The sequence below is a fragment of the Oryzias latipes genome, chromosome 9 (assembly GCF_053564925.1).
Source record: "Oryzias latipes strain Hd-rR chromosome 9, Olatipes_Hd-rR_3.1".
Classification (NCBI taxonomy): Eukaryota; Metazoa; Chordata; class Actinopteri; order Beloniformes; family Adrianichthyidae; genus Oryzias; species Oryzias latipes.
In genome coordinates, this window is record NC_136245.1 from 23,376,220 (window position 1) to 23,393,064 (window position 16,845).

The window sequence follows — 16,845 nt, forward strand, 5'->3', positions numbered from 1 at the left end:
TATTTTACTTTTTCAATTACCGATACGAAGCCCATCCAGACGACTGTTGTTGTGGATTTGGGCTATACAAAAAAAATTGAATTGAATTTAGCCTTAGTCACATATACCCATACGGGGGTCAAGCCGTACAGGTTCAGCGGGTTTTTGAGTTGTCCGACCCCATGGAGGGTCGCAGACAGGCGCGGCAGCATCTTAAGGGGAGCGCAGCTTTGTCTTGCAGTTCCCCTTGAGGCTTGTGTGGCCACCTTAAGAGAAGTCATTAAAATGGAACATGTGACCCTTGTGTGTGGTGACTGTATTGTGAAGCATTTGTAAGGATGATTTAAGTTACACACACTCATGACGGATGGTGATGCTCTCGTACGGTGCCCTCACCCAACACAAGTTACTAAGGTGCTTGCACTGGCCTCTTACTGACTGTACACAAATGCTGCATCCATGGGGCTGGGTAAGGACCCGTAGGTCACCTGTAGGATGTCCACGCAAACTACAGTCTGATTGTCTAATTTCCTCATTCCTCACCCTAACCTAAATTTATGTGTTGCTTAATTGTTGGCTGTGACTTGTCATTTGCTGCATTCACTCAGTAAAAAATGTGCATGAACCAAACAGTCTACAAACGTGATATATCCTGCAGAATACTTGCATATAAACCCATTTTTCACCTGCAGACAGACTGCATCCACCCGAAAGGGCAGTTATGTCTAAGACATAAGAACTTTTGTTTTGATCGTGTAGCTATTTCTTCATAAACCATTTCTTTTCCTAAGGCTATTATAACTGGCTTGTCCTGTCTTACAGTATCAGCAGTAACCAGGAGGAAATCTCCTTCATCGTATTCCAGTCTCTTAAAGAAGAGGAAGATGAGTATGTAGAGGGGACAGAGAGGAAGAAGGCCGAGTTGGACATAGCAGTGCATGTAAAGGATGATTCTGGACACACAGCCATTGCAATACATTCCCCATACTGGATGATGAATAAGACCGGCAGATTGCTGCAGTACAACGCTGATGATATTCATCATAAACATGCATTCACCAAAAACAACGACATGCCCCTGCTCTTCTCCTTTAAACCTCGACACTTCCTGCGAAACAATAAGGTACAGAAGAAGAAGGGTCATTAGAATTTACTGTGATGGAATTGTTGTTATTGCTGAAAAAACTGAAGTTTGAAAGACACTTGATTTATAGTAAATATGTTTTGGTGGATTGTTTGTAGATTTCATGAAAAAAGGGTTTTAGCCATGACATAATTGCTCTTCCTTATTTTGTAAATGATCTTTTTTGGTATAATTTCATTCTTGTCCACTCTCAGGTTCGTCTTATGATCTCAGAAAGTGAACTGTCAGATGAGTTCTCCCTGGACACAGTTGGTAGCCATGGAAAAGTGAAATGTAAAGGCATACACAAAGATTACCTGGTAAGATTTTAGGCCAAAAATAGGCTTTTTGAAAAACAAAAGAAGTGGTATCAAACAGAAGAATTTATAGCGAGGCATGCTGTGTATTTAACGGACCATATAGTCTACTAATTCTTTCATGCACAACGAAACCTTTATTTTAAATGTGATTTGAAAATAAATCTTGCTCATTCTGTCGCATTTTTGTGGGATGTTTATCTCTTTCAGGTTGGTGTTAAGATCAATGCCAGCAGTTTCAGTCTTACCCGCATTGTGACCTTTGTGCCATTTTACACGCTGGTCAACAAAACCAAGTACAAAATCTTCATTTGTGAGGATGAAGGAGACACCTGGACAGAGATCAATCCAGAACAGGTCAGAGTGTTCATGGTTTTCTTTGTATGTGAAAATAAAGTTTTTCAAATACCCGGAAGGGTAGACATGGAAAGTTCGACATGCTCTTAAAAGTTATCGTACAACCGTATGAGCAGTCATGAGGATAGCCAACCTCACCGGAGCTGGTAGTCTTGGATAAGAAATAGGGGGAGGGGATAATATGAAGGAGGAGAGGGATAATGATGATGGCAAAAAATACAAATGCGCTCTGCTCACATCAGAGCATAGTGTTGGGCAGGAGTCTGCAACATATGGCCTCAGAGCCACATCTGGCTCTTTTACCCCTCCATTGTGGCTCACTGGTTAAAGAAAACTAAAACGTTAAAAAATTTTAACTGTAAAGTAGTAAAGACATCAAACTCAAACTTTATTTAACATATTCAGAAACAGCTGAAGGACAATATGTTTCACAAGTCAAACTAAAGCATTTTGACTGACGTTTGTGCGCCGTGTACCAAAAATTATCAGTTGAAAGTCAGAAAGCACAACCAGAATTATGGTGCACCTGGTTATAATGCAGCCTTTCTATTTTTGAATAAATACAAGGATTTTAGGTGCACTTTATGGTTAGAAAAATACGGATTAATTTTGGATTGTTTAGATGTTTAGATTTCTGGCTGAGATACACCACAAACTGTATAATCAACAGCTTTTTAAACGCTGCTGTGCTGACATTACATTATACTACATTTGCTGCATTAAGACGATCCTATGTGACACAGGATGTCTTCTATTTTTCTGTTAAAAAGTAATTCTTCTTTTATGGTTATCTTAATAGTAACAATAACATAAATACAAAACAGTTTCTTATTTTACTTATGGTTGAAATGAGACTTTGTGGCTCCTACGGGGTTGTGGGCAGGGATAAATCGACCTTTTTAAATGTAAAAGATTGCAGATCCTTGATGTAGGTGAAGGAAAAAAACAAACCACACTAGTGCAGAAAATGCACAATACAAAAAATGCTGATGTTGGAAAAACCATCCAGGAAGTGAGGGTCACATTTCCTGTTCATTAGCGTGGAAAAAATGTTTATTGAATTTATAGACTAGGTTATCAAATCCATTTTCAGAGTTAGAAAGCCTTTAGAAAGGGTGCATAAAAATAAAAAAAACACAGGCACGGGTGCTAAGAGGGGTAGATAGGACAGGAAAAACTTTAGGAATGACACAGGAGGAGCAGAAAGAGCATCTGACCCAAACTTGAGCAAGAAGAGGTAAAACTTAATGGTAGAAGACATAAAATAGTTTATTTCCTATGACTTATTTATGTCAGGTACATGTGTATATTTACTTGGTTGGTTGGTGAATTTGGAGACCAGCTGTCTCAGAACTGTTACATAGTAAATAGTTCTCTGGACATAATTCAAATTACTTAATAATGGAAGTGAAGTAAAGATGAAATCAAATATTTTTTTTAATTTGTTGTCTTTTTATACAGCCAGCCACCCCATTCTGGCCTGAAAATGGTACGAAGAAGCTAAAGATCAAAGTAGATGGTTGTTTGACTCCTCCACTAAAAGTTGACTTTACACGACAAGAGAACTCCCTGCTGCTGCATCTGAATGACTCTGTGAGTAAATATTTTGATGGTGAAATTACTGGTTTCAGGGGGGGGGGGGGGGTTAAGAAACCTTGTTATTTTATTGTTAACTAGAATTTTGTCTCTGCTTTGTGTTTTCTCTTTAATGTAGTTGGGCGGCATCATTGTGGATGTGAATCTGTCGGAGCACTTAGTCACAATCCAATTCTCAGAGTATCGGGACGGTTCAGCCCCCTTTCTTATCATCAACCATACCAACGATCAAACTCTTTATTTCAACCAAAGGTGAGAAAGTAGACAGAAAAAACACGAAAAAGGAAAATTTCCTCTCACGGACAACTTGAAAAGCAGTGCTATGTTATTTATTTTCCCCTGTGCTAAATATTTGTTGCAAAAGCCACAGGACTGTACAGTAATTATAGGAACCTGTGCAATAATCATAGGAATCGTAATATATCACGCTGATACGTCTCTTACTCCCTGTCATAATCGCTCAGCTGGTCCGGGACCAGAGACACCATTTTATTTTATCCCTGTGTAGAATGACAATAAAGATTTCCTGATTCCTGATTTTTGTCACAAACTCATCACACTGCATGAACAGTTTAAATGCAAAAAGTTTGCATTTGTATGTTTTCCTGCATGTTTTTGAGACTAAAATGTGCTTTTATTACTGACAGGAAACAGCAGGTCCCTTGTACAAGAATTCCTTGTCTAGTCACAAAGGATCTCCAATTCAATTGTGCAGCTACGGATAATTGACTGTTTATTTTTGTTGTATGGGTCATGCAGCGCCAGGACAAATACCTCGTGGGTGGCTGACGAGGTGCTCGACCTTTCCTTCTCATTGGAGGAGGACAGGTAGAAATATTTGAAAGCTGAAACTTTTCTAACACACTCTGAATTTGTGAGAAAGGAAATCAAAGGATTTATAGATAAATTGCAAAGATACTTCGTTTGTAAAAGGTTAACTCAAACGGCGTGTTTGAACGTGGATTACATGAATCCCGGCACAAGATTTTACTGGTGGATTAATATAGAAATAGAGTCAAGGTAACAGCAAATTAATTAAAATAACTAACAAGCCAAATATTGTTAAAAAGAAGCACTTGGATGTGATCTGGCAAAAGCATGGAAGAAAGTTTTCTCACATCTTCTGGTTTTCACATTTACCGTAAGTTGTAGTCAGAGGAGAACAAACTAAATACTGATTTGCTCTACAAATTGTTCCTTTTTAAAGTGCCCCATTGCTCCAAATCAAATCCCACATATACCGGTAATGAATTGAAATGCGCATTTGCATTATTCCAAAATCACTGGAGCAAAATAAAAGGAGCAATTTAGAAATACTTACCCTTACAGTTGTTCTTTTGAATTCTGTTTATTCATATTTCTCTGTAGAAGTAGAAATTATTTGGCAATGCTACTACTTTATGGGATTTTGCTTATGCAGGTCACAAGTATCGGCCGGTGGCAGTGGGATGGCAGCAGGGGGGGCTGGAGGGTGGCAATCAGAAATTGACCGATAATCAGGTCATTGGAGACCCTCCTATCAGTCAATTATTGCGCTGTTACCGCCCTCCACTCGCCTGCCACTCTACTCCCACAGCACAACCTCCAAATGTCCCTGGGCGGCCACAGAGTGGGGGGAAAAAAAACATGCCGTTTAATTTGTCTTTTTATTAAACCTCTGTGCGGGTTGTAGAAATGCGACTGCCGCCTCCTAAATACAAATGCCGCCACGTGTCCACCTGCCGATATTTGCCAAAAAGCTTCCATTAAGTTCGCCCTGCGAAGGCATTTTGGAATATGTGACCATAGTCTCAATGAATATTCCCTTTCTGCTTCTTTTAGTAAAAAGGGAATGATGCTTATTTCTTCATCTGTTTGTCAGTTTCTGTGTTATTGTCTGAAATACTGTTTCCAGGCTATTTCCTTGATTTGGTGGTGTCTGTTTTAAACTTCTTCTAGGAAAAGCATTGGGAACAATAGCTGATGGGCTCCTCGATCTTGTCCTCTGTTTAGTGGCAGTTTTCATTTTTCCTCTCCTTTTAACTTTTGGAATTGATTATTCTCATCATTTTTCAAGAAATTGTGGCTAATATTACTGAAACACTGTGTTTTTGCGTGCATGCAGCTCTCAGAAGGAGATTGAAAAGGAGGAGCTGGAGGCTGGGAAAGCAGTGTACTACACCTGGACTGATCCCACTGGTTCCCGCGAGCTTTGCTGGACATGTGGCCCTTACAGTGGAACTCTGAAGACTGAAGAGGTATTTTACAAAAGTCTGACTCATTTTTGTTTCTGATGAATGCCGTCAACCTCACTCCCATCAGTCCTTTTTTAATTCTTTACACCATTCTTTCTTCAGAAAATAAGCTCTTTAATTTGCCTGAGTAGCTAACTATTAAAAGAAAATTAAAGAAGTCTTTTTTTTATCAGACTCTTAACAAAAAAAAAATCTTTGCCTGCAGCGGAAGATGTTAAAGTAATGTTTTTTTGCTAGGGCAAAGCTTCCTTAATGCCAAAAGCATTCACATTAGTACTGTTTTTGTGCACAGATTGTTACTAACACATTGTTTTTATCTTTTGTCACATTTTTAGGACCTACATGACGACATGAAAGATGAGCGGAAACTTTTTGTAATTTCCTTTTTTGAAGGTAAAATTTGAGAATTATTAAATGTAGAGATCTCTTGCATAAATTTGTCAGTGAGTTCTGTGTACATAGCAGTGCCACAAATATTCTTTAAAGCAAACAATCCACGGCTACAAGTAAATGACACGTTTAAATATTGTTTGCTTGAATCATTTCAAAGCTTATGTTTGTTTTTTAAAAATTTGGGTTATGGCTCATTCAATTGCACTTTATCATTAAGGAATTTTTTTTGTTTTGACTCATGGAAAAGGCAGAAATTTCTTTTTCGGGTATATTTTTTTCTGATGAAAAGGTCTCCAGCGTGTTGTGGTGTTCACTGAGGATCAGGACATCTACAATCTGCTTGGTGAGAGTGAGAAAATCCAGGCAGCAGAGCAAGAAATCATCCTGCTGCTGCAGAACGTGGGCGTTTCTCTGGTCAACAACACCACCAGCCAAGAGGTTTCCTTTATTGGCATCACCTGGTACTCTACTTGAGTTGAGGCAGTATGAAGTTGCAGTGCTCTGAGCTTGGGGTGATGATAACGATTGTCTTACTTGTTGTGTTACAGTTCTGATGTGGTGTGGGAGTCCCAGCCCAGGAAGAAGAAGCGCTGGAAAATTTTAAACATTAAAGAAGGAGACATGCTGGAAAAACACTTCAAAGAGTACATCAATTCTAGTCCAATTGAGGACGCCATTGTGGAACTAGAAAACAACTATAAGGTTGAACTTTTGGTTTTTATATATTGCTTTTTGAAGTTGTTTTCAGATTGAAATAATATGATGTATTTTTATCAGTAGTTATAAATGTTTATTAGTTTTTGCATTAATATATATATATATATATATATATATATATATATATATATATACACACACACACACACACACACACACACACACACACACACACACACACACACACATATACATTTTATTTAATTTTTTTGTGGTATCCCAGGTCCGCTTTACATCCAATGGCGTGGACATGCGCATGTTGCAGCCCTTTGATGCTCCTCTGAGGAGGCACTTTCTGCCAGGGATTAAAGTGGAATACAGCATCTCGCCACGGCAGAGTACCTACCGCGTGAAAATCCATCGCATCCAGGTAATACCACTGTAGGTGTTGAAATATGGTGAACATTTGTTGGACTTTTGCCTTATAGTTTAAAGTAACAGAGTAAGTGAAAATTTCGAGTAGTTTTAGGAGCTAAGCTCTCTGGGGCTGTTGAGGTCTCCAATGGCAGACAGACCCAGACCATCAGTGATGAGCCAGGGAGTGGTTCAAAACCACTTTAAGCGTATAAAAAATCTAGATAAATGTCACCAGAGCCTCATTCTGAGGTTTGGGATCACATGCCAGTGCCTCGTGGCTGGGGCTCTTCCTACGGGCCCTGGTCAGGCTCCACTCAAAGTGATGATCTCGGATCACTGTCCCTTGGGCCTACTAAATGCAAAAGAGCTCTAAAGTCTTGTTTTTTGCCAGCATTGTTTTTTGGTACGGGCGGAGAGCTGTTGATTTAGACTGGGGGCATTGGCAGCCGGGGAAAGAAATTCCTCAATTGATAGAATGGGGGGTGAGGACCGGACGGTGTGTCCCTATTACTGAGGAATCACACTCCTCATCCTCCCCGGGAAACTATTCCAAAGTACAGAAGAGGAGAGTTTAGATGATAGTTGGACCTCATTTTTAAGAGCAACAGTGCAGTTTTTCATTCTGGTTCTGAAACAATGGACCAGGTCTAGGCTCTCAATTGGGTGCTGGAGAAGCCACCCAAAGATGTCCCCAGTCAAACTCAACAGCTCCCTAAGATGGTGCCGGCAGAAAACAGCTTCCCCCTCCTGAAGTGCCGGGGGGGTCACCAGAATTTCTTTTAGGGCGACCAATATTTCTTCTGCATATATAATAAAAATGACCACGGCACGTGATCAATCCAGTTTACACAATCGAGTCTGCGGTCTGTGCGCTGTTTCACCTCGCAGCCTGGGCCTTAATCGTGAAGTACATGAAAAACATGAACATGAAAAATACAGCGATATTGAGGATAAAAAGGATTAAAAGTCATTCATATAAATGGCATTTATAGAACAGATTAGTGGACACTTTTTTTATTATTATTAGTTGCTTATGGCGAGGGTGGTTTACAAGTGAGGCACTGGCTCACCAGCCTCTCCTGACGCACGTCCCGGCTGATGTGATGTGTTTCAAAAAGGAACCAAAAACCACCAAACTGAGCCCAAACCCGGCCAAATTTTGTCCCCCCACCCAAAGCAAATCAAAACTGCCCAATTGGGCAAGAAACCCCCCCAAATCTGTCAACACTGGTGTTCGGTGAGGCTGCAGAATTGCTATATTATGGGATCTTTAGTTGATTTGTTACCAGCGCTACATATCGCCATGCTATCAATATTTTGATTTAAGGCTTCGAGTAAATGTTAGATTTTTTTTTTAGTTTTCTAAAAATGACCACCACGTCAACATTACACTACTCACAATAAGTTAGGGATATTGTGAATCACTCAGACGATGTCATATATTTGCTTCACTTTACAGATTTTTGGGACAGGGGGGCAGTTGTATCGGGGTGATAGACCCACCTCATTTCGTGCTTTCCACATGATGGTCTCACTGTTTAGTGTCTTTTCCTTATTGGGGCCAAAACCAAAAAATTTTATGAAAAAAAATATTTTTAATGTTGCATCAATTCAACATTCTGTGGGTATAAAAAGATGATTTTTGCCAGTAAGTTATATCAAGTTCTTCATTCAAACAGCCATGAACACAAAACATCGCTTAACAGACAAACAGCGCCACCTTCCCATAATGCACCTTCAGTTGGTGATAGTCAGATGGAAGTGAACTTGGTGTGTCTAAAAGTGTTATCGCAGACTTGCATCAAGACACAGAACTACTGGCAGAGCTTGATAGACCCAGGAGTGAAGTCCTGCAAGTGACAGACCACAATGTGGACCAGTTCCTAAGGATATCTGCATTCACACATGGTTTAGCAAATACCACACAGCTGATGTGAGTGGTACTAATATTTCCAGACAAACCATTTACAACCTATTTTACCGCTTGACTTGAATGCCAGACAGCTGTTGCAGGTCAATACCACTGACACCAAGAATACGACATGAATGTTTAGAGTGGGCACAAGACCATGTGACTTGGACAGTGCAGCAGTGGTCTACCGTCCTGTTCACTGATGACTGTCAGGTCACCTTGTCAGAGACATCATAGAACCCCTCACTTATTCTGAGTAGTGTATTTGTTAGATCAGTCTTTGTGGGCACTTTGGGGTTTGGAGTGTCTTTTGTTCATTTAGTTATTAGTTAAACTGTTTAATTCTTTCTGCAGATTCAGAATCAGATGCAGAGTGCCATCTTCCCTTACGTCTTCTACCCTGTGAAACTGCCAAAGTCCATCACAATGGACTCAGGTTGGTTCAGTGCTACTTGTCTCGTCTTTCATCATTTATATTTTGGAACAGCGTATTCAACTATATTGTTATTATATGGTATTTTCATACTATATACTGTAATGTTATACACTGTATGTTCACACTACATTAATTGTCTTTTTTTGTTGTTGCCTTTTGTTTTTTACAGAACCAAAACCTCTAATTGACATATGCATTGTTACCAGAGCAGCAGGACACTCCGAAATACCTCGCATTAAGTAATTATTAGTTATATTAATGCAGATCTTTATGTACTTTTCATTGTTAACCAATTCTAAAAAATAGTGCTCTTAAGTCTTTCCTGAAACATTGTTAATGTTACATCATCTCCTTTAATGTTCCCACTCGTAAAATGTTTTTTGAAGTACCGGTAGCACCATTGCTTTCGTCACAAACTGCTATGTGTTTTAATTTTAAACCAAACTAAAAGGCCTCCTCACTTCAGGTACTTCAAAGTTCTGATTCAAGAAATGGACCTGAAGCTTGATCTGGGTTTCCTCTATTCCATTTTTGACTTGGTCAACCCTGAAAACACCACGAGCATGAGTCCAGCAGAGGAGGTTAGCTGCACACTCACAATTCCTCTGCTATGTTTATGTTTAATCATTGTAATTTGATATTTTGTGTTATGATTCTTCAGGTGGAACTGTTTGAGAAGGACATAGAGTATATAAAAACAGATCTGAACGATGTATCTGCTGCTGATACATCTCCCATCAGCCTCTACGAGTTCTTCCACATTTCACCCATCAAGGTAGGTGACTGTTAGTGTTTTCTTTTTTGACCAAAGCTGTCATAAGCTGGTGTGGACTTGAAATGAACGCTAGAACAACTAGATTCTGCAAATGAACCTTAAAGTGGGTAGGGCACCATGACTGAAGTTTATTCCCCGCAACTTAACGTTTTGAAAACTACACCTGCTCAAGACTTAATAGCAAAACTATTTGTAGTTATGTTACATTGTTCAGTGTATAACATTACATTATATAGTGTGAAAATACTGCAAAATAACAAGACTTAGTAAAGTTTGAAGCTTTGTTGGGTTCATCTGCTGCTCCCTTTAGGGCTCACCACAGCAAATCATCTGCCTCCTTCTCTTCATATCCTCTAGATCCTCCACAGTCAAAGAAACCACATTCACATCTTTCTTCAGTCCATCTAGGAAACTCTTTTTTTAAATTTATTTTCACAGCCACTTTAAATATTTCCTTTATTCTTTGGAGTGTTGATCCTAAGTACTTAAAGTCCTCCTCCTTCTTGACCTCTGCTCAATTTAACTCAAAATCTAAGAACATCATGGTCCAAAGAGATTCCTGTCTAAACCCATCTGTCAGTCTGTCCATCACCACAGCAAACTAGAAGGGGCACAAAGTTGATTCTTAGTGCAGTCTCACCTCCACCTTGACTACATCTGTTACACCAACAGCTCATCTTACGACTTTCATACATTTCCTGCACAACCCCAATGTACTTCTGCCACTCCGGACTGAGCTTGTCAGCAAGTACTGACCACCAACAGCATGGAAGTGATATTTCATATAGAAAAAGTTTCTGAAACAAAAACATCTGTGCTTCAGCTGCATTTCAGTTTTTCTCTGAGTTCGGGAGGAGAAGATGGCTCAAAAGAGAAAAGAGCCACAGAAGTCATTCCTGTTCAGTCTCTCAACCTCCTGCTGAAGAGTATTGGAGCCACTCTCACTGATGTGCAGGACGTCGTCTTTAAGTATGAAACACCAAAGTTTAGAAACACCTGTGACTGGATACATTTCTTCATTTTACTGACTTTTTTTTTCAGACTGCCTGCATTTGAGTTGAAATTCCAGTTTTGTACAACTCAGCAGCTGCAGTGGAAAGTCATCAGACATTATTCCAAGCAGGTGAAGAACACCTACAAAGATTTTTATTTTATTTTATGTAAGCTTTGGAGCTGAATTCATACAAGAAATCAAGAGTTTTGGCTGAGAACTGCAGTAGGGATATTAATTATATTGATGTTGTCTTGTTGCTTTAGTCTTGCTCAGATTTCTGAGAGAACCGCATTTACGGACTGCTTTTCCCACTAATTCCAAAATAATTTTTCCTTTACTTTAAGTTATTGTTTAAAATAATCCGCTATTATTTTTCAGCATTTTAGGTTTTTTTGTTTTGTGTCATTAAACAAAACCAAGTTTCTAAAACCTTTTTTTCTTAAAACTAGGCGTTTTTACATGCCCATTTTTTGTTCTGTGTCAAAGTTTTTGGTTACTTTTCTAAAATTGTGGCGCCTTTGGACAGTCTTTGAAAATTCTGATGGAAAGCAAACTGAACATTCATTCAGAATGGCTTCCACTGTTATAATGCCTCTATATTTTGTTACAAAATTGATAAAAAACAGATTAAAATAAAAGAAACAGTTTCTAAGAGCGCTGTACTTTATCAGGGTCAGTAATTGATAATTTTTATGTATTTTGTGACATCTTTCCCTCTTATAATTGCATTGTATGTGCATTGCAGGCTATTAAACAGGCATATGTACTTGTGTTGGGCCTGGATGTTCTTGGAAACCCCTTTGCACTGATCAGAGGACTGTCTGAGGGTGTGGAGGCCTTCTTTTATGAACCCTATCAGGTATGAGTGCAACAGACAGGACGACATCCTGACTTTTAACTGTAAAGGTAGACACTCGTCATTTTATAAGACAAACTGCATTTAGTCTATAAAAAGTTTTTGGTAAAGTGGCCATATTGGATACCCCGATTGTGTTCCAATAATTCAGTAAAGGTACAGAAATTTCCAGCAGCACTAATCTGTGTTGATCTGTATTTTCAGGGAGCAATCCGGGGCCCTGAGGAGTTTGTAGAAGGAATGGCTCTTGGTGCCAAAGTCTTTGTTGACAAAGCTGTGGGTAAGTATGAAATGATATCCAGACTAACTGCTGATGAGATTGAAGGGAATGAAGACACTTTGTGTTTTGTATTCACTCCCAACCTGAAATGTCAGCTGAAACATGACTTTAAGGCCAAGATAAATTCACTTCAGCCTTCAGCAGAATAGCGAGTAGGTTTGGAAGAACGACAAACTCACTGGGATTTTTGGAATCCTGTATTTCTTTGTTTGTGAGGTTTTCTTTCTTATTTGTTTCAATGTCTCACTATGGGATATACCCTGTGCTAAAAAAAAACGTAACTAAATAGAAGTAAAAGCCCTGAGTCGTTGTACACTAACTGAACAGTAGATGGGGGGGGGGGGGGGGTAAAAACATTTTTACAATTCTTTTGCATTTGTTATACAGGAGGTTTAGCGGGTGCAGCCTTCAAGATGACAGGTGCGATGGCGAAAGGCATTGCTGCAATCACCATGGATGAAGATTATCAGCAAAAAAGACGAGAAGCCATTAACAGACAGCCCAGTGGCCTAAAAGAGGGGCTGGCCCGGGGTGGAAAAGGACTGGTTTCTGTATGGAAAACTTTTTTTGTTACATTACTGGTTTTTAAAATCACAGGAAATGCTATGCCATATATCTTCCAATAGTGGCCTGCCTCCAATTAACGCCAATCTCCAATAAACACCGGTTGCAACAGGTGCTTGTTACTTTAGATGCTGATCTCTGAGTGGCAAGGCTCCTTTAAGAGCGCCTCCCTCCCGCCCCATGCACAGTCGTGCAGACGCCAGGTGTCTGTGGTATTTTGAGCCAGTGTAGCGATCAGGTAGCGATGGCCTTCAAACACTGGTTCCATTTAGCGTTTGCACTTGGCGCAGTGGCATACGCCAAAGATCACTCTGGTGGATTTTTGGTGGATCCTAAACATTGTCGAAAATGGTGCAAGCAGATGGGTGATGTTGAGAAGACTGCTGCAGAAACGAGCAAACCGATTTCCTGCTGGAGGTTAAAAGAAAGCGAGTGACAAATTAGAAGAACCGCTTTTAACATGTATTATTGAGCAAAGACAGACACGGAAATGATCCACATGAAAGCGAAGAGGATTTTTGAGATTGATGATGCTTCACAGAGAAAAGAAACATTTGCACCCAATCAAAAGTGTTTTGCTAATCAAAACATAAGACAATGAATAAATCCTGAAATGTTCATCTATTGGTGGTGGTGTCTGAATTTTGTGACCTAATTTCACCACAAAATGAACATATTACCCATCACCATTCTGTCTGGGATGGAATAATCGCTGATTTCCAATAGACCCCTATCTCTAATAAACCCAGAAGCTACTAATGGAAGATATACAGTAATTATTATAAACTTTTTAAAAAGTGAAAATCACTGAGAATACTAATGTAAAACCTTAATATATTTTTAGGGATTTGTCAGCGGCATCACAGGGATTGTTACCAAGCCTATTAAAGGTATTTGAAAGACCTAACTGGTTTAATTTTTGTGTGGTTTTTTTAATACCGGTTAAATAAATAGTCATAAATGATCCTGTGTGCAGGAGCTCAGAAAGAAGGTGCTGTAGGGTTCTTCAAGGGTTGTGGCCAAGGTCTGGTTGGCGCCATAGCTCGCCCTACAGGCGGCATTGTCGACATGGCCAGCAGCACGTTCCAAGGGATCAAGAGGTACGGCTGATATTTATGCTGATAGATTAACCTTCAGGCAGCTTGGCTGATCATAGACTACCTCTTTCTGGACTCATGGTGGAGCAGAGAGTTTTGACCAGATTTAGTCTCAGCTAGGGCTGCACGATATGAGGAAAACTCACGATATGCCATATTGGTGATTAATATTGCGATAACGATATAATTTGCGGTATATAAACAAATAGCAAAACAACCAAAAACATCATTTCCATTTCACTGCAACAGTTTAAAAATTATACTCCAAATGACCCTCGTTGATGTAGGAGGCAAACATCAAGCATAAAAGGGCTCATCTGATTGATCAACAACGTAAACGGGTCCTTCCGATTGGTTAAATGCATAAAGGGATTTATTTCATTTGTTCAATATTTCAAGCTGCCATGAGTTTGTTTTAGCACATTTAAGGTAACCATTTATTGTGATTTTCGCCATCTTTTGCGGTATGCATATTGCACAGCTTGATGTCGCGATAACGATAAATTTGCGGTATATTGTGCAGGCCTAGTCTCAGCTGTACGTATGCGTGTGACACCACATGAAGTACTTGTCTCGTTTTCATCCTTTTAGAAATTTCTCCTCTAACACACCAGATAGTCTGCAGTTGTATGTGCATTTACACAGAATAATTGGTTTTAGAATGTATTTTCTGTCACTTGGTTCTGTGTTTAGGGCAGCAGAGGCATCCCAAAATGTGGAGTCTTTGCGTCCACCTCGTTTCATTCATGAGGACGGCGTCATACGGCCGTACAAAGCCAGAGAGGCCAACGGGAGCCAGATGCTTCAGGTATATGAATCTCCACTTAGCTGAATTACTTCAGGCATTTTACTATGAGATTCATAAAAAACATGCAGTATACATTTTTTTAACATAAAGTTTATTTACTACAATTTCAAATTGTCTCAAAACTTATCCAGTGTAAATATAAGAAAATCTTAATTTTTTAGTATTGTTTTGTGTAGAAAATTAAAAATGAAAAGATTTGAAGAAAAGGTACTTTACCTATTACCTATTATTATAGACGAACATGTGGATGATTTGCAGAATGACCCAGACTCATCCCAACAGATTTAATTGTACAGATTGAGTCACTAAATCACATCATCATTAAACAGGGAAGGTGGTTGGAGCGGTTGCATGTTTCTGGTTTAGGGTCAGACCTGGATTAATGTGGGTCTTTGTCGATCACACTCAGGATTTTAAACTTAAAACACTTGATGTGTGAATCCAACTAACAATATTTTAAGAATCTCACCTGCATGATGGTTAAAAACTGCCTATTTTTGTTGTCCATAAACTTTAATTTGTTTTTATGGATGTTTTATAGCATAATGATTGCCATTGTCATTCTTCTTTTATCATCCATTCCATTTAAAACATTCAGGTTTTTTGTTTCATTTTATTTTAACATTATTTGGAGGTTTTTACATCCTGAATCTTGAGGTTTACCAGCAGCCAGCCTACGACTGTGTAGCTACACCTGACACCACCTGCTGTCTTTTATATTAGGCACAGGTCAAATGAGTTCCGGGATGTTTACGTTTAGGTTTAATATAATGCTAAATGCAGGAAAAAAGTAATAATTTGGTGCAAATTCAGTCAAAACCAAATATTTGTCCTTTTATATGTCCTGCTATTTACACTTTCAAAATAAAAAAAGCCTCTTTTTTTTTGGTCAAGTGATTGGACGTTACCTTTAAAAGCTTTAAGTGACCATCAGTGTGTTTAAAGCTTTGAAAGCTCCCGCTGAAAAGTTGAAACCAAAAGTAAGCTGGTTGAAATGATCAGTTCAGTGGAACCACGCTGGAGTTTTCTCTGCGCTGACCTTCACTCTTCTTTCTTGTCATCTCCACAGTGGCCATTGGCTTACAGTGAATGGAGTAGAGCTGGCTCAGATGATGAGGATGATGAGTAAAGCAGCTAGAAGTGATGTAGAGTAGAGCAGTTAGTCCTTTGTCTCATGGCTCATGTTAGAATTTTTGTGCCTCTTTTATTTTTAAAATGATTAAGGAGAAAGCCAGGAAAGTGCTTTAGGAAATTCAGGAGTCTAGAGTTTTGTCTTTGAAGTACCTCGTTCATGTTTTCTGTTTTTTTGTCCTCTTTTTCCATTTTCTTTCAATCATATATATTGTTTGTCCCATTTGTATTCATCAAATGCTCATCACTGCCATTTTGTTTCCAATAAAGTTTTTACATTAAAAACATCTTCTGCCATTCTGTTTCATCCCACCTTTCCTCATCGTGGAAGCAGGACCTCGTTAGCTCATGTGTCATATTTTTAATTGGAAGATTTTTGGTTCTAGTTTTCCTTTTTTCTCTCTAAAATTCCTCTTTGATGTTCTGTCAACGACTTTCTTCTTCCAGAAAATTGAGAATGGACGCTTTGCGAAATACAGATACTTTGCTCACGCTAACATCAATGAGTCTGACTTTCTCATGATCACCAAGAGGTGAGTCGCCACAAACATGCAGCGTCCGGTGTTTTGTCCTCATACATTTACTTGCATCTCCATTAACTTTATTTACTCTGCTTTTCAGGGGAATCTTTTTTGTGACCAGAGGCACGTTTGGTCAGCTGACCTGTGAGTGGCAGTACCTTTTTGAGGAATTCACGATGGACCCAAGGATCGACGGGGGACGGCGGCTTCGCATCGAGGCCAAGGTACAGTCACTATTAGCTAAATAAGAAATACCTTAATAAGAAATATTGGGTCGTTTCAAATGTTTTTGTCAAAACTAAACTTTTCTTTACTGCAGGAAAGAGTCAAATCTGTTTTTCATGCTAAAGAATTTGGAAAAATCATAAACTTCAGAACTCCTGAGGTTGCAAACGTAA

General features: G+C 39.2%; 1 protein-coding gene across 5 annotated transcripts in view; it reads left to right on the top strand.

Annotated features, from left to right (window-relative positions):
- vps13a (vacuolar protein sorting 13 homolog A) overlaps nucleotides 1-16,845 on the top strand; it is a 43,338-nt gene that overhangs the window by 25,918 nt on the left and 575 nt on the right. For 2 of the 5 annotated variants that reach the window (XM_078953054.1, XM_078953055.1), the window contains exons 50-75: nucleotides 802-1,102; nucleotides 1,318-1,422; nucleotides 1,630-1,776; nucleotides 3,238-3,369; nucleotides 3,491-3,624; nucleotides 4,132-4,200; nucleotides 5,477-5,609; nucleotides 5,942-5,999; nucleotides 6,289-6,460; nucleotides 6,548-6,701; nucleotides 6,940-7,086; nucleotides 9,340-9,421; nucleotides 9,591-9,660; nucleotides 9,888-10,002; nucleotides 10,083-10,196; nucleotides 11,020-11,165; nucleotides 11,238-11,319; nucleotides 11,936-12,049; nucleotides 12,251-12,326; nucleotides 12,714-12,877; nucleotides 13,735-13,780; nucleotides 13,867-13,990; nucleotides 14,681-14,795; nucleotides 16,374-16,459; nucleotides 16,548-16,671; nucleotides 16,767-16,841. In XM_078953054.1, coding sequence (XP_078809180.1) covers nucleotides 802-1,102; nucleotides 1,318-1,422; nucleotides 1,630-1,776; nucleotides 3,238-3,369; nucleotides 3,491-3,624; nucleotides 4,132-4,200; nucleotides 5,477-5,609; nucleotides 5,942-5,999; nucleotides 6,289-6,460; nucleotides 6,548-6,701; nucleotides 6,940-7,086; nucleotides 9,340-9,421; nucleotides 9,591-9,660; nucleotides 9,888-10,002; nucleotides 10,083-10,196; nucleotides 11,020-11,165; nucleotides 11,238-11,319; nucleotides 11,936-12,049; nucleotides 12,251-12,326; nucleotides 12,714-12,877; nucleotides 13,735-13,780; nucleotides 13,867-13,990; nucleotides 14,681-14,795; nucleotides 16,374-16,459; nucleotides 16,548-16,671; nucleotides 16,767-16,841 — 3,085 coding nt within the window. Of the gene's footprint in view, nucleotides 1-801; nucleotides 1,103-1,317; nucleotides 1,423-1,629; nucleotides 1,777-3,237; nucleotides 3,370-3,490; nucleotides 3,625-4,131; nucleotides 4,201-5,476; nucleotides 5,610-5,941; nucleotides 6,000-6,288; nucleotides 6,461-6,547; nucleotides 6,702-6,939; nucleotides 7,087-9,339; nucleotides 9,422-9,590; nucleotides 9,661-9,887; nucleotides 10,003-10,082; nucleotides 10,197-11,019; nucleotides 11,166-11,237; nucleotides 11,320-11,935; nucleotides 12,050-12,250; nucleotides 12,327-12,713; nucleotides 12,878-13,734; nucleotides 13,781-13,866; nucleotides 13,991-14,680; nucleotides 14,796-15,864; nucleotides 16,212-16,373; nucleotides 16,460-16,547; nucleotides 16,672-16,766; nucleotides 16,842-16,845 lie in introns of those variants that run through there. The other 3 variants (XM_078953056.1, XM_078953057.1, XM_078953058.1) reach the window with 3 other exon arrangements.